Here is a 25,381-nt window from a genome sequence, read left to right on the forward strand (position 1 = left end):
ATTGCTTATTATGAGATAAACGAGTGAAAAAACAAAAAAGTGTATTTGACTTTATGTAGCGCTGCGCAGATATTTTGACATCAAAGTACCGCGAGAGCGAGTTACAAAGCTGTGCCGAAGATGTGCACATGAATCAATATCGCGGTACTCTGATGTCATAGCGATCGGTCTAAACAGCGCAGTGTGAAGTAAGACTACACTTAAATATAAAAAAGTCATACCTTAACATATTTGTTTTCATTTGATAATATAAACGTATTTTTATCTGCATTCAAATATCAAACACAGACAAACAACTGACGTTGTAAAATTAAAAATGTTCACATAAATAAAACAACTTCCGTCGCTGTAGTTACGCGCAGCTTCCTGCAGGAATGAAACTTCACTGATGCTGTAAATTTGCCGAAGCTGACATGGAGGGGAGAATAGGTATGAGAAAATTAATATATTAATTTTCGTTTGCATTTTGTGTCAGTAGCTGTGAAATTTCCACAGCAGTCCGTTGTATTAAATCGATTATATGAGAGGCAGCTGCAGCCACTTTATTGTTAAACGTTATACTTGCAAACTACTTTGTATTAGTGTCAATTCATATTTGATCAGGTTTTAGAGATGTGTCCCTCATGTGTGTAGAGTTGCCACCATTGGGTCCTGATGATTTGCCCTTGCATCTGCTGGAGGTGGGCTGCTCTGGGAATTTTGAGCTCATCACACATCCACTGCCCAAACACATGACAATACCTCCACTGACCACGGTATGCTTATGCCATTGCATGTGATTTTATTTACTGTTAATAAATTAACCTGTATATTCTAAAACATTTAAATATTGAAATTATTTATCTTTTCAGCTCCCCCATGGCTTGCCCCCTGTATGCCTGGATTTAAAAGCAGAGGTAGAGAAACGTTTCCTCAGAGATCCTGGTTGGCTTCCGATACATGATGTAGATGACGCCTTTCAGGACTTTACCAAGTATGAAACTATGAATGTACAAGAAAAGCAGTATTTGTCATCTTACTGTCTTTGTTAAATATGTTAGTCACTGTCGAACACTGTTTGTTCTGATAATGTTTTTTGTCTTTAGGTTATGCAAAAGAGAGGTAGATGTGGATTCGCTTTTTAACGCTCCTCTATGTCCAGTGCACGCTGAGCTGTCTGTGGTGAGAGACCCCACTACTGGAATGCTACTGGATTTCAAAGAGGTAATAGGAAAACATTTTAATATTTTTCAAAAATTAACATTAATTTCAGGTGTCTCCAGAACGTGCCTGCAGAGTTTTAGGTCCAAATACCCTATAGGTAATTTATTATACCATGTTGAAAGGAACAAGTGTTGTTTTTGTGTGTGTCTCTTTAAATGCAAATAAGCTGCTGCTTCACTCATCATTTACTTAGTTTTATCTATACCAAAAACATACAGCGTTTTTAATTAGAAAATCACCTTATGTCATTGTTCATAATGAATGTGCGGTAATGAATTGTGTAAAGAAGATTTAAAATATAATTTATGTCCAAAGTATGGTCTTAGGATGGTTGTGGGCGGAGTCTGCGCAAAGTGACATCACTTTGCTCAGATAACGCCAACAGCTTGGATTTTAAAAAAATTAGTTGGAAGGTTTTTACCATTAAAGGGTGATTGTGTACACACAATTATGTTGAAACAACATATATTAGGTGACCCTTATAACACTAATAACACCAAAACCAGTATAAGGTCATTATTTCAAAAGTCATTATGGTCTCTTGAACTGTGATTTTGTGTAATGTCAGGTGCTGATAGAAGACACAGGGTTGTCTGCGAAAAATTCACTCTCATTAAAAAGACAACCAGGACCTCCGTCAGAGAGCCTGAGAGGGAGTACCACAAACTACCCATTTCTGCCAGGTACTGTTATTTATACTTTGATAAGCTATTATAATTCAATTTAGAAATAACAACGATTTTGTTTTTTATTCGCTGTTATATTTACAGCTGGAATGGAAGAACTGACACTGGAGCAGATCATGAAAAAGTCAGGGCTGGAGGAGGACATTGACTTTGAAAACAGTTGGTGATATTACTCAATGTCTAAAGAGATCATTACACACATAGATATGTATAAAGGCTAGATGTGTTATGGGGGAGTCTTTAACGTCATCACCTGGCGGCCATCTTACCACAGGCAGCTCGCTAACTCGTAGCATTGTGTTTTAATGGTGCAGGTACTTTTAAATGACCATAACTTGCTCAATTTTCTACCAATTTGGTTATAAAATTTGTGGCTATAATTCTGGATGCTTTAACATGTTTCATGAAATTGTTTCATGGTCATTTAAAAGTACCTGCACCATTAGAACTCAATGCTACTAGTGAGCGAGCTGCCTGTGGTAAGATGGCCGCCAAAAGCTGACGTTCCACTCAATTGGCCAGCAGGGCGGGCGTGACATCTAGCCTTTCTTTATACATATCTATGATTACACATTTGTGAATGTTGGGGAAATAAAAAGAAACTTTGTGACCAGATTTATCTCTTTCCAGACCTGTTGGTTGTTGCTCCTGGCATGAAGGGTGGCATGGACTTCAGTGCTAAAGGTCTGATCTCACTTCTGCCTTCCACATGTTTTCAGTCTTCATCTTTAAGGTTTTATATCATGCATTGTGCTCTTTCGATACCTTTAGAGGCCAAAACAACAAAGGGTGAGGTGAATCTTATGTCACTTCTGGCCAGTTTGGATGACATCATTGACACACCACTGGAGGAGAAAGAAGAAGTCCCAAAACAAGAAGAACCTGCTAAACTTCCCAGAACCAACAGTCTGGAGGATCTGGGAATTATAGTATGTATTTATTAAAAAGATCACAAAATATTTGTGTACAAGTGGCACATCGTTTTTTGATCACCCATGTTCCTCAGATTCCGCGCCCCTCTTCTTCTCAACCTCCTGCAAAAACACCAGATGAAGATAAGGGTGACAAAAAATGGGCCATTCCTCTGGATGTCGCCTCACCTTGTGACGATTTCTACAAACGGATACCTGATCCGGCCTTTAAGGTATCACCGCTGACCCAGCCGGAGTTTAGCAGACAGAATTGATCTTTTTACGAGATTTAATAACTTCAAGTTTACTTTAAAGGTGCAATGTGTAAATTGTATAAGGATCTCTTCACATAATAAACTGTATTGTTTTTTTTACCTCAGAATGAGCCGTTTTATCTACATACACAGCGGGGCATGGAAGTTGCGTCATGTTTCTTCAGTAGCCCTAAACGGGCAAACTGCTGTATAGAGTGTTTTTTTTTTATTATGTTGTCTCATACGATGACGTGTTTGTCCTGTGGTGGCTACCGTAGCTTCACTATGTGCTTCGAAAGGAAGGGGTGAGCGGGGGACTGAGCTGTTGTTTGCAATTCGCAACCCCACCACTAGATGCTGCTAAAATCTACACTGTGCACCTGTGCATCCCACTTTTTTTGGAAAATGCTCATTTTCCAGCTCCCCTAGAGTTAAACATTTAATTTGTACCATTTTGGAATCCGTTCAGCTGATCTTCGGGTCTGTCGGTACCACTTTTAGCATAGCTTAGCTCAATCCATTGAATCTGATTAAACCATTTGCATCGCGCAAAAAAAACCCCATAGTTTTGATATTCAATTTAAAACTTGACTCTTCTGTAGTAACATCGTGTACTAAGACCGACAGAAAATTAAAAGTTGTGATTTTCTAGGCAGATATGGCTAGGAACTATAATCTTATTAGGGCGTAATAATCAAGGACTTTGCTGCCGTAACATGGCCAGGTTATGGCAGCAAAGTCCTTGATTATTACACCAGAATGAGAGTATGGTTCATCAAAAAATTTTATTTTCCGTCGGTCTTAGTACACAATGTAACTACAGAAGAGTCAAGTTTTAAATATGAAAAAGCGCGATGCTAATGGTCTAATCAGATTCAATGGATTATGCTAAGCTATGGTAAAGTGGTACTGCCAGACCCGGAGATCAGCTGAATGGATTCCAAAACAGTAAAAATCAAATGTTTAACTCTAGGAAAGCTGGAAAATGAGCATATTTTCAAAAAAAAGTGGAGTGTTCCTTTAATGCTGACTTTTCTGAGTGTATAAAAAATAATATATTAAAAATAGTTTTTAAATATAAAACAGAAATTTAAATCGAATTGAGCCAAATTATGGCTGTAAAACATTCTTGTCAAGGCGATTTTTATGAGGAATGCTGTTTTTATATTGTTTCCCATTGTTCTCTCATGTCAGTATCCCTTTGAGCTGGACGTGTTTCAGAAGCAAGCTATACTCCGACTGGAGGCACATGAGTCTGTCTTTGTTGCGGCTCACACATCGGCTGGCAAAACGGTAGTGGCCGAGTATGCGGTCGCACTCTCCCAGAAACACATGACTAGGTGTGTGTCTTTCTACATTTGGCCTAATGTCTTAAGTTACATTTGATTTATATTTGGCACATTCTGACATGGCTGGTTTTCATAATAGGACCATCTACACGTCCCCCATTAAGGCCTTGTCCAATCAGAAGTTTCGGGACTTCAAGAACACATTTGGTGATGTGGGGCTTTTGACTGGAGATGTCCAGCTCAACCCAGAAGGCTCTTGTCTTATCATGACCACTGAGATTTTAAGGTGGTTATACAAAAGAAAGCAAACGTTAACGGTTATATTATTGTTCGTTTGATTTGTTTTGACTGTCACTGTCCCAACAGGTCTATGCTCTATAACGGGTCTGAGGTTATTCGAGACCTGGAGTGGGTCATTTTCGATGAGGTTCACTACATTAATGATGCAGAGGTAAACATGCTGGTTTTTCTTTAGCATGCATCGTTATTATTTTTTAAGCAATTTACACACAAAAGCACACAGAAAAAAATCCTATAGACATTGAGGAAGAGACCAGAGTCGTATCCTAGGTGGGCTGTTTTGATTTTGGCCAATAGGCAATCACCTAGCAACACTAAAGTAACTGCATTGCAACACACTAAAAACATTCACGACACTGCAGTAACCAAAACGTAGCAATGCCTCAAAGTCCCTTTAGGGAAGTCACACCACTAGGGGGCCATGTTTGCAACACATCAAGCGGTTATTTCAGTCATGCAAGACTAAAGTCCTATGTACTTGAATGGGGAAAGACAGAAATCATGTGCTAAAATCACAATTAAACAACATATTTCTGACCAACAATTGAACCTGTACAATAACTTTAGTTTCTTAAGCTCAAATTGTAGTAAATCACCTTTTCCAGGTTGTTTCAACTACTGCACATGTCCACGGATTGGCAAGCGCCTCACATGACTGTAAAGAGCCCCTCCTACTGTTTTTAATTGTCATTTTTGGGCTGTTTCTCATGTTCAGAGAGAGGAGTGGTGTGGGAAGAAGTGCTCATCATGTTGCCAGATCATGTTAGCATCATCCTGCTGAGTGCTACAGTGCCAAACGCTGTGGAGTTCAGTGAATGGATCGGGTGTGTGTAATATTCATTTGTTTCTATGCTGGAGCTTTCATACAGATCGCCTGCGTTATTTGTCTACCTGTGTGTGTGTTGCTCGCTTTAAACCTCTATGTTTTCTGTGTTGCCAGTCGTATTAAGAAGCGACACATCTATGTGATCAGCACACTTAAACGGCCTGTCCCTCTGGAGCACTACCTTTATACCGGCAACAGCACCAAAACTCAGAAAGAACTCTTCTTGTTGCAGGATGCCACTGGAAACTTCCTCACAAAAGGGTTAGTTAACTGTTTTTGACCAGTAATGCATTTCTAAATTAGCGACGCTTTAGAGTTTGATGTACCCATATGAAGAGTTTGGTTCCAAAACACAGTAAATCCATTTAGGCTAATTTGGGTAAAAATGTGTTTTCTATACCAAGAAAGTTACATTCACATAGTATCTTTAGGTTATAATAACACAAAAAATTCAAATCCTTAATTTGATTTTCAAAGATTTATTATAAAAACTGATTTTTCCGCAAAATGCAATAAATCCACGACAAGTTTTTTTTTTCCAAAATGTTATAAATCTATTGAATCAATATATAAATGTGCATTCATTTTTGCCATGTTATATTCATTTAGTTGACTAGTGGTATACACTGATTAAACATTAATGGCATTATTCAAAACACTTACTTTGACATATTAACAACACTGTCATTGCTGCTGTCATCCTTGGGACAACGTCACTGAACCTTTTTTTAAAACAATCAGCTGTAAAATGTTTTGGTCCTGCTCGATTTTCGTTGACTTTGAGTAAAATAATGGAAAGTCTTTCATAAAATCCCCTGGGGTCAATGTGTAAGCATGACAGAAGCTTGACGCTGTTGTGTGAGAACAAGCAACAGCCGACATTTATCCGTCCCCGGCACAGAAAACCATCACAGGTTTATCAATGCCATCAAAAGTATTATTTGTTTTTGTTTGCTTGTTGATCACGAAGTACAAAGTAGATGAGGAAAACTAGGTTTCAGTGTGTATTCAACGCGCCACCATTGTTGTTTACAATGCGTGGAATGGTGCGCTGTGATTGGTTAAGCGGATTTATTGCATTCTGCGGAGAAGGAGGAGTGGCGTTTATCGTGTTTTGGGAAAAAGGGAGAAAAGATGACAGAATAACACGGCGGATATGGAAATTTGCGTAAAATTAAGATTTTACTTTTTAATACTGACCTGATACAATACTGATTTATGCGGTAACTTATTTTTAAAATGACGTTTATCGTGTTTTGGAACCAAACTCATATGTTGCAGACCAGTGGTCTGCCCGCACAAAGTCTGTGAGTTGCCCGCCAAAGCACATTCTATTAATAGTCTCAATTTTAATATTTATTTAATACGTATTTTTATATTAGCTTAACTTCTTTTATATATGTTAACATTTGATTAAACAATGATTAAACAAATCAATAAGTAAAAAATTAAAATTAACAAGTAAAACATAAAAGTTTTGAGTAGGAGGATAGCCAATCATAGCCAAGGTAATTAACTGTATATACCGTATAATAGTAATTTCCAGATTTGCATTTTAATAAATGTGAAAAACAGGGGGAGACTAAATAATTTTGGTCCTTTTTAGGCTTGACATCAACTTTTTATTTGTACCTGTATTGTATTTCAGCTACTATGCTGCAGTGGAGGCCAAAAAGGAGCGCACCAGTAAACATGCCCAATCTTTCGGCGCAAGGAACGCATCGCACAACACAACAGCAAGTCAGGTGAGCATGTTTACTTTGCTTCTGTGCTCATTTCATTTGAAGGTTTCAGACCAGCACTCGATTTTTATCATTCCTCTTTAAATGCAGCAGATCATCCAGTAATATTTTTGCTAGAGATGCACTGATATATCGGCCAATAATCGGTATAGTTTAAAAACAGATGATAGTCCTAGCCAATATATCCTGTCAATCAAAAGAGAACAGGAAATATATGAAAAAGAAGGGGGAAAATTAAGGAAATTTAAAGAAACATCACTAGTTTAATGATCAATATTAATGGTCTTTATATAAATTAATACCATTCAGAAAATGTAATTTGAAAGAATTACTCCACTTTCATAATTACTCACCCCCATGTCATCAAAGATATTGATGTCTTTTTTGTTCAGTCGAGAAGAAATTAAGTTTTTTGAGGAAAACATTGCAGGATTTTTCTCCATATAGTGGACTTTAGTTGGCTGTAAACTATTGAGGTCCATTAAAGTCCACTATATGGAGAAAAATCCTAGAATGTTTTCCTCAAAAAACTTAATTTGAACAACAAAAGACATAAACATCTTGGATGACATGGGGATACATTATTGGGATTTTTTAATAAAAGTGAAAGTGGAATAATCCTTTAAAAATGTAGTTAATGCAAGTTAATATAACCACCAAACTATCAGCAGAGATTAGCCTAAATAATCTGCTATCGGTATCGTTGGAATTGTTTTTATATCGCCACATCTCTAGTTTTAACTGTACCCTCTCTTGTCCTGGTAGGATCGGGCAGTGTGGCAGACGCTGCTGAACTTTCTGTCCCAGCGGCAGCAGACTCCTGTGGTGGCGTTCACGTTCTCACGGACGCGCTGTGATGAAAACGCCCGCTCGCTGACCTCTCTGGATCTGACCACCTCTATAGAGAAGAGCGAGATCCACTCCTTCCTCCAGAAGAGTCTGAGCAGACTGAGAGGAAGTGATCGCCAGCTGCCGCAGGTATATGAGATAAGATCAACCAGTTTGGGTCTGATTAGAGCATATACTTTATTATGAAGGTGTTGCCATTACCATATAATACCCCAGTTCAATATTATCATTCTAGTTTTTTTGCAGTTAGTCTGCGTACATAAGTGTTGTTTCATCCTCTCAGATCTTGTTAATGCGGGACTTGCTGAAAAGAGGGATTGGTGTTCACCACAGTGGCATCTTGCCAATCCTGAAGGAGGTTATAGAGATGCTCTTCTCACGAGGTTTAGTAAAGGTTTGTGCTGGTAACTTAATTGAGCTGTGCCTGTTTTAAGAAATATTACTTTCTCTCTCTCACTTTCTCTCACTTGCTCACGCGTTCACTCTCTCCGTTTATTTTCTTTCTCTCATATTTACTATTCTCTCTCTTTCTCTCTCAGGTCCTGTTTGCGACAGAGACATTTGCCATGGGCGTGAACATGCCTGCCAGAACCGTTGTGTTTGACAGCATCCGAAAACACGACGGCACGGGTTTCAGAAACCTCCTTCCTGGTAAATACCCATCTTGGTTGCCCTTTATAAAATAGCATTTGTTTAAATGTTTATTGCATATTTATTGACATGTATCTTTTTTGCAAGCCTACTGCAGCCGATCCTATTCAAAATGATAATCATTTCTCACCGTAACAATAAATGTTATATAAAAAATGAGTCCATCAGATACTTGTTGGCTAAGACTCTACAGGCAGACTGACGCTGTGATGGCCAGGTGTTCGTTGAATTGGCAATGTCTAATTAATTATGCTGGAGTACTGCAGATGTTTGTGCACATGTGACTGGACTGCATCCAGATGGGTAAAAGACTGTGGGCAGCCTTTGGTGTGTGTGTGAGTGTGTGTGCGTGCACGTGCGTGTGTGTGCGTGCATGTTTAATTACTTGTGTTTGTTAATCTATTTTTTTTTTCTAAAAATTGTGTGTATGAGATAAAGGGGAAGAGAGAGATTATAGCTGTGGGCATTTTTAAGAGGGCACATGTATGTAAATATACCTTTGCTGTATAGTTGTATATTACGAAAAAAGCGCACATGGGTCAATGACGTGATGTTAATTATTGGGTGTCCTTATGGTTCAATTAAATGTAAAAGGGTTAAAATTTTAAAATAAATTTGCAGATTACTGGCATACATTCTCTCTTTTGAGGACCAAGTCTAAAATATTTGGTTTTATTTCATTTTGAAAGAATATTTGGGGGATAATTGCAAAAATGTGGTGTAACCAGTCTGTGTCAATTGGAGTAACTAGTATTTTTTTAAATGATTTTTTTTTTAAATATAATCATCTAGTTTAGTGTAATATGTTTTTTGTAATGTGATTTTGAAATAACTAATAACATGATATTTTAAAATTATTATTATTATTTTTTTGATGATTACGCTTATATGCCATCAAGGTGGTTAAAGTATTTCATATTTTTCTCATTCTTTGGAGCAATTGGTGTTTACATCATTTGACATTTTCAGGTCCATTCAGTCTTAACTTTCATAAGAATGGTTCAAATGTAATTTTTTATTGAATAAAATGAACATAAATAGACTATTTGCATTTAAATAAACCTTATGCATTCTTTAAAAAAAAACGTTTATGTCACTGACCCAAATATTACATGTTTTGTTTTTTAAGATGCTTTTATCTGAAGTGATTTGCAGGACATTATTTATCAGCATGTGTGCTCCACATGACCTTTACTTCACTAATTCTATGCTCTTCAATTTAAGCTACAGGAACATATTAACCTGCGTAAACTTCATGATGCCTTTTACTTTTATTTGACTTTATTTTTGTAAGATTTACCTATTTTAGGTGCGAGGCTTATTCTGACAAAATGTATCACAAGAGTTAAACTGTATGTATGTGTTTGTTTGTGTAGGTGAATATATTCAGATGGCGGGCCGGGCCGGCAGGAGAGGTTTGGATGCTACAGGGACTGTTATCATCCTCTGTAAGGCTGGTGTTCATGATATGGGAGATCTTCATGCAATGATGCTGGTCAGTACTGCACCTGAGTCTGTGTAAAACTTCAGAGTTTAGGTTCAATACTTTATGTCACAAAACCTCTATTTGTCATGTTTTGAAGCTAAATTGTTGAAGCTAAATGGTATATATCTGTAGTCTGTACCCTCAAAAAAAAACACACTCCTAGCCTGTAAGAAGTTGTAATATCCAATCACTCAGTTATAATGAACGGAGTATCGGGTTATGCCATAAAGCTTCAGTCTGTAACTTTTGCCTCTTTATCGCCATCTCTGTTTAAAACACAGAATACACTGATTAAAAAAATTAACATTAATGGCATTAATCAAAACACTTACTTTGTCATATTAAGAACACTGTTATTGCTGCTGTCATCCTTAGGACGTCATCGCTGAACTTTTTTGACAGCAATCAGCTGTAAAATGTTTTGGTCCTGCTCGAATTTTGTTGACTTTGCTTAAAATAATGGAAAGTTTATTCTGTCAAGTGCAAAACACACAATCAAGTGCACACACATATTTTATGCAAATTGTGTACGTGATTGGGTGATTCTCACGAAAACTTGGTTTTAAAAATGTCAAGCATGAAAATGTAAAAATTGCTTAAATTTACTTTTTTTCCCACCAGACATCACATTGAAAAACAAAGTCTGGAGTAAATGGGAACATTAATTTAAAAACTTTTACTTATCATTTAACACTTTTTGTAACATAATTTAAAAAACTAGTCCTAAAAAATCTCATTACCGCAACAGTCAGAAAACATCAACACTGACATATTTTCAAAATGACATGACAAACCTGAAAGAACATAATTTGGAGATTCTGCACATGCATTTAAAATCAAAGTATTATGCTTCTATTAATTAAATTAACATAAATGTAAGCATCTGTTGCGGTAATGATAATCAAAATGTCGTGTAAGCATTCTGACAAGACAATATTTCAAATGAACTGTAAAAAAATGATCTTACCTGGTAGCCATCTTGAAGTAACTGGTCCATGTGCTTGGTCACTCAAAATCAAACTTTATTAAAATTCTGTATGTATGCTTAAACTGTTCTCAAAAAGTGTTGCGGAGGATGAGAACATCGGGCATGGACACATCATTTTCCTAATTTTTCTTCATTATTATTATACATGAATATTCAGTAAATATTTTTTCTGTCATCTAAAGTAGTCTAGCAAAACATCCATTTATTATTATTTTTTAAATATTTTTGTGTTAATTTGATTAAATTACAACATAACGCATGTTCAAACACAGCCGGACACATTGCGGTAATGAGAATTTCAGCAGAAAATGAGATAAAATTTCCAATTATAAATTCTTATGTTGAAATCACACATTGTGCAAGGTAGAACACAGTATTGTGTTAATTCTGATGCTTTTTAATGTTACTATATTACACATTTTAAAGCTAAAATCATTAGTGGCGTGGTGTTTCAATGGTTTCGTGAGAATCACCCGATTAATCGTGATTACTCTTTTGACAACCCTAGTTATTTTGAATGTATATTTACAGCAAGCGCACTCGAATAGAGAGCGGCGCTGTCGCGGCGCAAAAGTGCATTGGAAAAGGAGGAAAGTGGCACGGTCGCGCTTTTTTGTGCAGTTTTAGACCCAAAATGTGAACCGCCACTTATGGGTCGAGTGTACAGCGTAGCCTATGCATCGGCGCGTACCCTATGCCATACGCTGATGCGCACCTTCCCAAAAATGTAACAGCATGTACTACAAGTGCTGTGATTGGTTTGCAAGAAACTCCTCCCTCCGATATGTACAAAAAAATTGCAATATATAGCTTCTCATTTCCTTATACACTTTTCTGCTTGCGATGGTTTAAGCATAGAAAAACCAAGTTGAGAAGCGATATTTAACAACTCGGGCTGTAACAAAAGTCACTGTCTAGTTGCTGCCATCACTGATGATGCTTCTCCAATGTGATGAAGTCAAGCAAAGACGAATGACTTCAATTGTACATTTCCTGTCATTATAAGCTTTATTATAAGATTTTTTGTTTACTTAATAATTGATTTTTGTTTATTTAGCAGTTTTAAAGTGTGATGTTTGCTTGTTTTTCAGGGGAAACCGACACTGCTGCAGTCTCAGTTCAGACTGACTTACACAATGATCCTGAACCTGCTCCGTGTGGAGGCCCTAAGGGTCACGGACATGATGAAGAGAAGCTTTTCTGAGAACCACAGAGATACACAGGTAAACCGGCCCATTTCCCAGCAGCACCTGGGGGAAAAGCAGACGTAAACACAACTTCAGTAAACACAACTTCAGTAAACACAATCTTCTTAATCTTATGGAGAGACTAAAAAATATATGATGAAATGTTTCTTTTGTTGGCTGATTTATGCCTTTTTCTTGGTCAGACACATGAGAAGAGAATAAGCGAGCTGAAAAAGTCGCTCTCCTCTCTTCCTCCACTGGACACAGAAGGACAGTTATCTGATATACTACCATATTACCACACCATCACAGAGCTGCGCTACACAACAGAAGCCCTACAGGTACAAACACACACAGACATACATAAACTTTACAGAGCTCACACATACATGCACATATGCACATTCATCACAAAGACCCTGAAGGTATAAAAACACACACACGTATGAGATGCACATCACCTGAAGGTACACATACACACGCATATATAAAATTTATCTTGTTTGTAGTATTCACGGTTTACATCATTCATTGTGTTTGTTAGCAAGCTGTCCTGGAATCAGTGAATGGACTTAAAGCTCTGTCTGTTGGGAGAGTGGTGGTGGTAAACAACGATCAGCACCACAACGCCCTGGGAGTCATTCTGCAGGTGTGTGTTATACTGCATAAAATACAAACTTTACTGTAGATCAGTGGTCTTCATTTTTTTTTTTATGAGAGCCAAACTGATAGATTAAAGTCAATAGGAGAGCCACGTTTACCTTAAAGTATCAAAAGTTACATCCAGTCATAAATAGCATGTCCCATTATCAATCTGTCAATAAACGACACGACAATTTTTATTCTAAGTGCACAGAAGAAAATTTTAATGAATAATGGTTGTTTTTATCCGTTTAAAGGTTTATTGAAAATATTAGGATATTGTCTGAATTTTTTAGCCTTTTACCTTTATTCAGAAAGTGGAGATTTTTGTATGTACTTAGAGGGTTTTGCAATAAAAGACTAATTTGTCAAATTTGTGAATACCAAGTTGTGAAAATGTTTTATCATATAAAGAGATCTCCTATGTGACTATCATCTGACTTCAGTTTTTGGTCTTTAGTATTTGTTTTTCATCTCCCACAGGTGTCCAGTGATGCTGTAAATCGCACCTTCACCACTCTTATTATCTGTGAGAAGGGGAACGAGGAGCCGGCAGAAAATCAGTCGAATAAATCCTCAGCTTACATCTACAGCTCTGCACTGTTTATTCCTGAGGGTTTGTCATGCGCACACAGTGTTATATTTAAGCAATAAATGACAACAGGTTGTTTCATATTGTAAATATAGTCACAGCTAAACAGTGTTTTAGTGCTAATAGTTATATTGGCATTGTTATGGCATAAAAAAATAAAAGTCACAAATGTTCAATATTATTTGTAGGACCGTGCAGCCATACAGTGCAGAAACTGAAGTTGCCGTCTATCTCTGCCATCACAACCAAAACCCTCAAAGTCATTCCAGAGAGAATCATTGACAACTACAACAAAAGACAACAGCCACGCTTCAGGTGTGTGTGATTTTAATGTGAGTGAATTTGCATCTGTTGAACAGTGGTGATGAATAAATGTAAATCATTCCTCCGTTCGCAGACTTGATCCACCAGGTCAGGCCATTTCTACAGCAACCCAAGAGCTCCTGCGTTTAGCGGAGGCCAATCCAGATGGCATAGCGACTCTTGACCCTGTGAATGACCTGCACCTAAAGGGGGTAGATGTGGTGGAGGGGGTAATGAGAAAACGAGTGTTACAGGACAGCCTGAAAAACTTCCACTGTATCCACTCACCCACCTTTACTGAACAGGTCTGTCAATGTCTGTCTGTTCGTACATCCATCTTTCTTTCTTTTCCATCTACCAATCTCTCTGTCTGTCTCCTCACCTGCAAATCTGTTGTTTATCAAATCTCTTGTCCTGTCTGTCTGCCTGCCTATTTGCCTATCTTTCTTTCTGTCTGTTTGTTTATTGAATCTTTCTGCCTGTCTGTCTGTGTATCTGCCTCCCTCCCTGTCTGTCCAACTTTCTGTCTGTCTTTCTCTCTATTCATGTCTGTCTGTCTGTCCTGTATGTCTGTCCATCCATCTCTCTCTGCCTTTATCTATCTATCTATCTATCTATCTAGTCTTTTTTCAATCCATTTCTCTTATCTGTCTGTCTCTCAATCATGTCTGTCTTGTCATCCATCCATCCATCCATCGGTCTGTCTGTCTGTCTGTGTGTCTGCCTGCCTGGAAATGTGTCTGTCTGTCAGTTTATCAATCTCTTTGTCTATCTGTCTGCCTTTCTTTCCATCCATCTCTCTCCGTCATTTTATTGATCTTGTTTGTTTGTCTGCCTACCTGCCTTTATCTGTTGTCTGCTTGCCTGCCTACCTGTCTGTCTGACTGTCTATCTATCCTGTCTATCTATCTATACTGTCTTTCTATCTATCCTGTCTATCTATCTTGTCTATCTATCTGTCTGTCTGTCTCTCTATCTGTCTTGTCTATCTATCTATGTGTCTATCTGTCTATCTTGTCTCTCTATCTATCTGTCTATATATCTTGTCTGTCTGTCTGTTTGTCATATCTATCCTGTCTATTTCTGTCAATCCATCTCTCTATCTGTCTATCTATAATTATCTATCGATAATAGTCCCTTTCACATATACAGTCTTTACCGGTAATTTACTGGTAAATTGCCGTTAACATGTCATGTGTGAACAGAACCTTTCCGGTAAATCAGTGCTCCCAATTTACCAGTAAGACAGGTTGTAAGATTACCAGTAATTTACCGGTAAGCGCTGTGTGTGAATGAAAATTATAGGATTACCGGCATTTAGAACGGACGACGTCAGACCGTGCTGACAGCTTCAGTTCGGGTCAATCATAGCGTTTTAATACAGATGACGCGTTTACCCCCGCACTGTTTACGGACGTTCCCACACACATGCTGCTTGAAAGTTGAGCACACCTGAAGTTTACGTCCACATTTCTTCACCAAAGTTGTTTAAAACAGCTTACCGCCAAATTGCCGACGTCCTTAGCACGCCCTCTGTGAAGCCTAAAGTGCAAACAGTACTGTTGTTAAAAACGCATTTTTGGTTTGACGTCGTCTCATTCAATGTTGTTTGGTCATGAGCAACTTCGCGACTGTTTACCACAGACGTGAAAACAACAAAATACGGACCGTGGTTATGAACGACGTGGATTGTTTACAAATACAACACTGAGCTCGCCGCGTGCTACAGGTACTTCCGCTTTCTCAACGAATTTACCGGTATTTTGATACTGATGTGTGAATGATGTCTTACTGGTAAAATAACGGAACGCCACTGCGTGTGTGAACGGCACATTTTTGTATTTACTGGTAAATTCATTCTGGTAAATTCATGGTAATTACTGTGTGAAAGAGGCTAATGTCTGTCTTGTCAACATCTGTCTGTCTGTTGTCTGTCCTATCTATTTGTCTGTATGCACGTCTGCCTGCATGGATATGTATCTGTCTGTCCGTTTATCTCTTTGTCTATCTGTCTGTCTTTCTTTCCATCTCTCTCTGTCAATTTTTTGATCTTGTTTGTTTGTCTACTTGCCTTTATCTGTTTTTCTGCTTGCCTGCCTGCCTGTCTGTCTGTCTGTCTATCTATCCTGTCTATCTATCTATACTGTCTTTCTATCTATCCTGTCTATCTGTCTGTCTGTCTGTCTGTCTATCTGTCTATCTAGTCTCTCTATCTATTTGTCTATATATCTGTCTGTCTGTCTGTTTGTCATATCTATCCTGTCTATTTCTGTCAGTCCATCTCTCTATCTGTCTATCTATAATTATCTATCGATAATGTCTGTCTTGTCATCATCTGTCTGTCTGTCTGCCTGCATGGATATGTGTCTTTCTGTCCGTTTATCTCTTTGTCTATCTGTCTGTCTTTCTTTCCATCCATTTTCTCTGTCATTCTATTGATCTTGTTTGTTTGTCTGCCTACCTGCCTTTATCCGTTGTCTGCTTGCCTGTCTGTCTGTCTGTCTATCCTGTCTATCTATTTATCCTGTCTGTTTCTACCAATCCATCTCTCTATCTGTCTGTCTTGTCATCTATCCATCGGTCTGTCTATCTATTATCTATTTCTGTCCATTCTTCTCTCTGTCTGTCTGTCTATCTCTTGATTAGGGCTGCACGATATATCGAAAATGTATCGCCATCGCGATAACTGTGTATGCGATATGCATATCGCAGGGAGCTGCGATAACTTGCATTTATTTTTACGTGTCTATCATTTGTGTGTTGCATGCTTAGATCGTCCAAATTACATTGTATCCTTCCATGTTCCTGAACTTGATCATAGTTGTATCCATTAGAGGTCTTCACGGAAGGACACAAGTCTATATTTTGAAAGGTCAGTTGGGTCCGAGTCGGTCCCATTTGAATTACTTCAGGTACCGGGTCTGTTTAAACCCAAGTCGATCAGAGGCGGCCGTGAAGAGTCAGTCAGCGCTAACGCACTATAGCGCATGTGCAGTCTCAAGCGTACCTCCGGTTTCTATGGCGACGAAAACTTACTCTTGTTTATATAAAGTCACGGCCACGCGCTGCACTTTCTTTCTCCCATGTTTATAGTATTATTATCAATGAACCGTCTTTTTATATCTAAAAGGTTTGCTACAAAGATGGTAGCAAATAACCAATGTTAATGCCAAGCTCATTGCACTGAACGAGCCATTATAGCTCAAACAGTCATTATGTAAGCTGAATCTAAATACTTTATATAGAGTATATGAATCTGAAATAATGATGGATTAAGCTCTTTTAATCTGCAAGAGAGGAATAGAAAGAGAGGCACTTTTACTGCTTCTACACAAACCTATCAACTTTATAATCTTTAGACCTATTTATAATCCATAGACCTACATTATCTATCATTAATATACTATACATTTTATTGTATAAAGTTAGTCTTTCTACACCTCTCACAATGTTAATAAATCCCTTTAAAGGGGGTCATATTCACAAGTTCATTCAGCTTTGTTCATGTCAAAGAGAAAGGAAAGAGAGTTTGGAGTGGTTGGATTTATGAAATTAATATAAATATTCAATAAATATGCGTTATGGTCACACATTACTAGTTTTTTGTCACATGTATAGCATATTTTAATTAAATCTTTAGAATATGCATTACCTCTTTATTTCATTACATATCTAAATGCTAAAATAAAAGCAAATAAAAAAAGAATTTCTCTAAGTAAGACATATCGCAAGGCATATCGCCATTGCACCCACCAACAGAACTATCGCATATCGCATATTTTCTCATTATCGTGCAGCCCTACTCTTGATCATGTCTTGTCATCCATTAATTGGCCTGTCTGTCTGTCTGTCTGTCTGTCTGTCTGTCTGTCTGTCTGTCTGTCTGTCTATCTATCTATCTATCTATCTATCTATCTATCTATCTATCTATCTATCTATCTATCTATCTATCTATCTGCATGTCTGTCTGTCTGTTTATCCATCTCTTTGTCTGTCTGTCCTTTTGTATACCCATCTCTCTGTTTGTCTATCTCTTGATCATGTTTGTATGTCATACATCTCTCTGTTTGTATATCTGTCCGTCTGTCTATTGGTTCATCCCTAATCTGTCTATGTGTTCATCTGTCTGACTTTCTGCTGTTTTATCATATTCCACTGTGCATTTCTTTATCTTTTTATGATCAATGATTTTTATGTCATGTCTTTCTAAATGTCAGTTCTGCTGTATTTTTTCTCTATATTTAGTATGCATTATGCATAATAACTCTCCCAGGCCCTCAGACTGCATTTATGAAGTGTGACAGTGATGGGGCGGTCTAAGGATCTGTCTCATTAACTCTCAGTAATCACTTTCAGAATGTGATGCAGGAACTGAGTGATAAACTTATGATCATATATTCTCTCTCTATGGATGTCCTGCTCAGTTCGCCCGTGTGCAAGAGAGGATGAGTGTGCAGCAAGAGCTGGACAAACTTCTCTTCCTGGTGTCTGATCAGTCATTGACTCTGCTGCCTGAGTACCATCAGAGAATTAAGGTCAGTTCAACATGAACGTCTCCATCATAGAGAGTTGTGTCAGTTACACAGTATAACGTCTTTACACACCAAAACTGTTAACACAAGGAAAATGTATATGCTTTCAAAATTAATGCCTGATATTAAACTGATATAATCACAAATATTTTATATACCATTAATAAACAGTTTTTACAATACATACTTTTTGGCATTTCCAATTTGCTTGATTTATGATGTTGAGTGATGTTTTCATCATTGTTTATAATAACAGGTGTTGGAAGCTCTGAAGTATGTGGACAGCACTGGGGCGGTTCAGCTGAAGGGACGTGTGGCGTGTCAGATCAGCAGTCATGAACTCTTACTGACTGAACTGCTGTTTGAGAACACCTTGAGTCCTCTGGCCCCAGAGGAGAGCGCCGCCCTGCTGTCCTGCCTTGTCTTTACACAAAAAACCCAAGTAGATCCACACATCCCCAACACTTTACAAGAGGTAATGTACTGCATGTCTTCACCACAGAACATCTTTATTAACACACATTTAATATGATTTAAGGGCAGGATAGGCAGGAATTGTCTAAAAAGACTTTTTTACAGATTAGTTTGGACTGTCTTTGTGTATCAATGCATAGGTAAAATGTGGGTACTCTGAAGGGGAGAGTATGGAGGGTCGAGTGTCTGTAGACCTCTCACCACTGTTTTAAACGCAGCTCATTTTTACATTCACTCCACCCCCTCCCTTCTGGGTTTCTTCTAAAGCCACGCCCCCAAAACACATGAACGCTTTGCCGGGAGAAGGATTTAGCTCAGACAAGCGGAGAGGAAGGAGCGCGGTGCATGTAATAACATCATGTCATAATCACATGTATTAATACACCTAACTTTATCACTAGGAATATAAACAGAAAGGATGGCCTTTAGTACTCACTATTAAGCCAGTGTTTTGCATGGAAGAGTTTCTGTGATGAAAGCATTGTTGACTCTGATGAGGACTACACTCCACAGACAATACCGCTACCGCATCATCAACTCGAGGAAAAGCCACGTGATATTTACTCTCGTTTGATTGCTTCGTTTATTCCTTTTTTGCCTTGTTTGCCTTCGCTGACTGGATATGCACTTTCTGTGAGTTCTGAATTCACTTTCTCTGCCATATTTTGCTCTTCCTAGAGTGCCTCGTGCACGTTCAAATCAATCGGGTGTGCGCATGTCTGGGCAGATCCCATAGCAACGGGTGGTGCTATGGTCGAGAGAGAGAGTGATATTCGCGCAAGCTTATCATTTGTTTCGTCCCGAATGGAAATAATTAGCTGTGTTTAAAACAAGCTGTCGTGAGAGGTCTACAGACACTCGATTTTTATACTGTCTTTTTCAGAGTACTTACATTTTAATTATGCATTTGTATATAAAGACAGTTTAAACAAATGTGTAAAAAAGTTTTTTAAATAATTCCTGCCTACCCTGCCTTTAAGCCTGAACTACTGTAAGCCTTAAAAAAAACAATACATGGCATACAGCATAACATAATTTTGTCGGCAGAATCCATTAAACTCCACAACGATTTTATTGCAAAGTTCTCTAAGAAGAAGTATTGGATGAACGGCGCTGTGCGTACATCAAGGTGCAAGTTTTTTGAGACGGTCCTCACTGCAGAGCACGACATCCAGGGGGTGGGGTTGGATCCAGATCCAACTCCTCCCACTTTATATACTTTGTTCCGCCAAATAAACCAGTATATTTGTGTTGTTGCAGCCCGTAATTAGTTGCATCCTGTGGTCGCCAACGTTTGCTCTTATTAGTTTAAGTGTACTACGTTTGATTAATAGTATAGTATAGTCGAGAATGATTCATAATTTAGTAAGTAATGATCACAGTTAGTGTAAGGGGAGGTAAGGGAGACGTTCCCGACAGGGTGAAATCACTGAAGGGATATATTTGAGACCCGCATGGCTGTACATTATCCCACTTATTACACATAAAAACTAGCCCGGGTGCCAGCCGATCTTAGCCCCACCCACAACATTTTGAGAAACGGGAGAATCGGTCTGGGGTTTCACCGTTGAGGAGCTACTATGCTCGACCCAAAGCTGGTCGACCAATCAAATTGTCAGGGCGGGCTTTATACGATGATGGACAGATGATCAGTAACGTAAATCAACCACGTCACCAAAGAGCGTGTGTGTTGAATCTGTTTACAATGAAATGGCGGCCGCGGTAAAAATCAGATGTGCAGATTCTGACATTGAGTCTGTTCTAAAAGATATCGACAGAGCATTGATTTTAAAAGAGGAACAGAGAAACGCGAGCAAGGCATTTGTTGATGTTTTTGCCGTCCTTCCTACGGGATTCGGCAAAAGTTGTCGCACTTATGAATTATCAAGTTAAAGAAGCAACTGAAATGGGTATCACGGCGATGCAACTCGGTGTGCACGACGAGATGGATATAATTAGCGGCCGTTGCCAGCTTCTTTTCGGAAGCCCGGAATTGTGGAGGGACATGCTAGGCCCGATATTTTTCAAGCAAACGTAATGGGTATCGTCGTGGATGAAGTTCAACTAATGTACAAATGGTTAGAGATAGTCTTACTGTATGACTTAATGTGATATAAATGAAATGAGTACTTCGACTCGGCGCAGTAACACCCTCCCTCTCCCATTATGAGAGTGAGAAGGGGAGCGGACTTTTTAGGCGAGTCGAAGTACTCCCAAAAGTGCTATTACGCCATAAAATATAGTTCCTCTTTTAAATCCGCTTAGAAAAGCGCTACGTTTTATTTTGTACCACCAAACTTGCTCGTATAACTACGAGGAAAAACTTTGTGTTTGGTCACTTCTAACTTTATCTCTAAATGGTACCATTGAATGAATGGGGCTAAGCTAAATGCTATCGAAGCGTCGCAGCGTGCTCCAGCGCTTACGTGCACGCACACAGATGATAGAGGGATGTCTCAACAATTCTTAGTTAAGGTAATAACATATTTTAATATTGAAAATGAGTAGACTATTCCTTTAACTGCACAGAGCTGTAGTTCCCTGACAAGCTGGGCCATATATCGCATACATATCGCAGAAATTGCCCCGATTGTCAGTGAACTACGGCTCTGTGTAGTTAAAGCTGCTCCATCTGAAAAGAGCTGATGCCGATTTAATACTAATCTAGGAACCGGCATTACTGACGAGATGCGCGTGACAAACACATGCGATTTATCGTGCAGCCCTACTTTTATTGTAGTCATAAGTAAAGTTTGGTTTTCTGTCAAAAGAATAACTTAATTTAGTTACGGCTCAATGCGGAAATGGTAACGCAACAACACGTGTATGACGTGTCTTGTGGTAAAACTGCCGACCAATCATAATGCAGTGGGAAGAGATCTCTGGATCTGAATCCAGCTCCGCCCCTGGATCTGAATCCAACCCCGCCCCCTTAATCTGAATCCAACCCCGCCCCCTGGATCTGGATCCAACCCCGCCCCCTGGATGTCGTGTTCTGCAGTGAGGCGCCACTGAGTTTTTTACCTGGTTAAAGGCGGTTTACTGAATATTTTAAGATATTGATTGAATTTTTGAGCCTTTTACTTTTACTCTGAACCGACAGTGAAGAGTAACCGGAAACTTTTTTTGCATATACTTGCAGTTTTTTGCAAAACTGTGCTATAATTGTGTCCCCAGTGCTTCTATCAATCTAGAAAATTTGTATTTGGCTCCCCTTGTGATGTCAGAAGGGGACAATACCGCCCCCTTAATCTGCACTATCCAACCATAGAGACAGAGCGCAGCGCATCATAACCTGAAAACCACGCCCACCGGGGGGGAAAGCAAACCAACCGTCTCCATTGACTTTGTATTGCGAGAAGCCGCCTCCTTGTCATTTCTGGCTTATAACAAAAAACAGAATAATGCCTAAAAGCTGCTGTGTGACAATATGTACAGCTAACAAGCCAAAGAACCCAGAAATACGTTTTTATAAGCTGTCGAGCCGCAAAACCCAGCCCTCAAGGAGAACAAAGCGGATCGCCGACTACGTTTCCCCCTATTGGACGCAGTTTTACTAATAGGAGCACTATGAAAAGTTGCCTGTTTCCATTTCTATGTCTTTAAACGCTCGTTTTTTTTAAGTTGAAAGCTTATAAAAACGTATTTGGTTTTTTTGGGTTGTTAGATGTACACCTTGTCACACAGCAGCTTTTAGGTATTAATCTGTTTTTAAGTTTAATCTGTAAATAACTTTTTATAAGCTGTCGACCTCAGAAAACGAGCGTTTAAGGACACAAAAGTGGAAACAGACAACTTTTCATAGTAATACTATTAGTAGAACTGCGTCCACTAGGGGAAAACTAAGTCGGCGATCCACTTTTTTCTCCTTAAAGACTGGGTTGTACGGCTCGACAGCTTATAAAAACTTATTTCTGGGTTCTTTGGCTTGTTAGCTGTACATATTGTCACACAGCAGCTTTTAAGCATTATTCAGTTTTTTGTTACAAGCCAGAAATGACAAGGAGGCGGCCCATCGCAACACAAAGTCGATGGAGACGGCCGGGCCGCCTCCCCCGGTGGGCGCGGTTTTCAAATTTGCATAACTGCGCTCTGTCTCTATTGTACTGCCATTTAGTGCAGAGATCAGCTCATTTGCATTTAAAAGGACACACCCAAAAATGTTGTTAAGTAGCAATTAAATGATCAATGTAATGATTTGTGAAAAAAAAGGCATTTCTATTACTGACCTATAACCTTTCTATTGCCATTAAATTGAAATGACTGAACCTAAACATAAGAACCTGATAAAAATGCTCATTTACAAGAAAACATGTCAGACGCACTTAGAGGGTTTTGCATCTGAGCTCTTCAATTCATGCCTGAGAACAGGTGCAGTGTGTTACTGCATTAGGTACACCTGAAATGCATTTCTGCACTCACAGCCAATAAAATGTAAGGCATCAAATATTCCTGTCCCGCTGGTTATGGATGGATGTGAATTTGTACGGTCCTCTGAGCTCAACATCCAAGTGATGTGCATATCAGAGTAGCACAAGCAGCCCGGACATTTGCTTTATGGCTTTTTATCCGAGGATAAAGTCGCGCATGCCATGTCTGTGTCTGTGTTGCTGAACAGCAAGCATGGAAGCCCTTTAACGGGACCGTAAATAAGTTATGACATAAGATTGAGAAGCGACCAAGAGTTTTATAGTGCACAGTGTCTCATAGACTAATATAACAGCGCACTCCTCCTTGAACGCTTAGAGGTGAGTGTGTACAGGTGATGTTGCCGCAGGCCGAGTACATTTCCTGCTTTGCTTTAGGTTTGTAAGCACTTAGACAGCGGCAGTGGACTGATGTAGTGCTGTACTATGTGACCTCACTTTCACTAGTAAGTAATGTCGTCTTCTGTGAATATATTTCTTTTCTTTCTTGCGTTCCCAGGGCATCAATCAAGTGCTTTCTGTGGCACAGCGTATTGGTGAGCTGCAGATGGATTGTGGGATAGGTCAGACCACTGAAGACTTTGTGTCCCAGTTCAAATTTGGCCTGACTGAGGTTGTGTACTGCTGGGCAAGAGGCATGGTGAGCACTAAAGTCTAAAATAGAAAAGTTCGCCCTGCAACCAGGGTGTGTGTTACTAATAGCAGCATAATTTTTGTGGGTAATTTTGCTTTTATAAACCCTTAACATCATTTATAAATGTAAAGACATAGATATGTGGCCCTGGACCACAAAATAAGAGTCTTTTTTATTGAGATTTATACATCAGCTGAATAAATAAGCTTTATATCGATTTATGGTTTGTTTGCATATAGGACAATATTTGGCCAAGATAAAACTATTTGGAAATATAAAATCTGAAGGTGCAAAAAATCTAAATATTGAGAAAATCACCTTTAAAGTTGTCCAAATGAAGTCATTAACAACACATATTACTAATGATTAATACATTTTGATATATTTGTGGTAGGAAAACCATGATATCCTTAAGATTTTTGGCATAAAAAAGATTTATAATTTTGACCCATACAATGTATTTTTGGCGATTGCTACAAATATACCCATGCTTCTTATGACTGGTTTTGTGGTCCAGGGACATTTTTTTTATTTTTGGAAAGAGAAATATCTGTCAATAGCTGGTAATAGCACGTGGTGTGTTTGTGTGTGTGGTAGCCATTTGCAGAGATCGCTGAGCTGACAGACGTGCAGGAGGGGACGATCATTCGCTGCATCCAGAGGCTGGATGAGGTCCTGAAGGAAGTGAGACAGGCCGCTCGCATCGTCGGCGACTCCGTCCTCGGCAGCAAGATGGAAAAAGCTTCGCTGGCTATTCGTAGAGACATTGTGTTCACTGCCTCGCTTTACACACACTGAGAAGGAAAGAAGCAGGCGTTGTGGATTAGTATGAAATGGTAGTGTACAGAATATGGGTCTATGAAACTGTACTTGCATTACTGAGTGCATGTTTACATTATAAGGTGTGTATGCATGTACAGTACGAATGAAGGATTAATTCACTATTGACCAAAGTTGTGAACTTAATCTGAAATGGAAGTTGACATTAATCATGGATTGTAATTAATCATACAGCAATAAAATAAGCTTTATATCATGAACACGACATGAAAAGGTCTAGTTGCTATGATTTTATGCTTTTGATTTGTTATACTTTTTATTAGGACCGGAGACATATTAGGAATGTTTATTTTGGCCAAAATCGCCAATAACTGACTCAGGGTTTTCGTTTTTAATACATGAATTGTCTCGATATGTGACACTGCCTGTGAAAACCCAGCTAAAGTCATTTTTTGTGATATACTGTTTTCTATAGAAAGTAATTCTGCATAATCTAAAGAACATTTTGTGAAAAATTACTTGGATATCTTGAATATTCATTGAGTAACGTCATGTCAAAAATTGAAATCAGTGAGCGAAATCAAACTTTAATATTCCTAATGTCACTATTAGATTATGAGACTTT

General features: G+C 38.6%; 1 protein-coding gene across 1 annotated transcript; it reads left to right on the plus strand.

The window, feature by feature from the left end:
* Positions 1 to 260: 260 nt before the first annotated feature.
* On the plus strand, positions 261 to 25,274 carry skic2 (SKI2 subunit of superkiller complex). The gene is made up of 29 exons (XM_055220070.2): positions 261 to 429; positions 634 to 755; positions 852 to 973; positions 1,086 to 1,203; positions 1,772 to 1,886; positions 1,974 to 2,048; positions 2,520 to 2,573; positions 2,661 to 2,818; positions 2,896 to 3,033; positions 4,249 to 4,394; positions 4,483 to 4,629; positions 4,710 to 4,794; positions 5,361 to 5,467; positions 5,584 to 5,730; positions 7,118 to 7,214; positions 7,977 to 8,189; positions 8,344 to 8,454; positions 8,600 to 8,711; positions 10,088 to 10,206; positions 12,277 to 12,408; positions 12,576 to 12,713; positions 12,917 to 13,021; positions 13,498 to 13,630; positions 13,795 to 13,921; positions 14,004 to 14,214; positions 18,334 to 18,444; positions 18,698 to 18,916; positions 23,842 to 23,982; positions 24,574 to 25,274. The coding sequence occupies exons 1-29, from the start codon at positions 414 to 416 to the stop codon at positions 24,772 to 24,774; spliced, it is 3,720 nt and encodes a 1,239-aa protein (XP_055076045.2). The 5' UTR covers positions 261 to 413; the 3' UTR covers positions 24,775 to 25,274.
* The last annotated feature ends 107 nt before the right edge of the window (positions 25,275 to 25,381 follow it).

The sequence above is a fragment of the Misgurnus anguillicaudatus genome, chromosome 20, assembly GCF_027580225.2.
Source record: "Misgurnus anguillicaudatus chromosome 20, ASM2758022v2, whole genome shotgun sequence".
NCBI classification, from domain to species: Eukaryota; Metazoa; Chordata; class Actinopteri; order Cypriniformes; family Cobitidae; genus Misgurnus; species Misgurnus anguillicaudatus.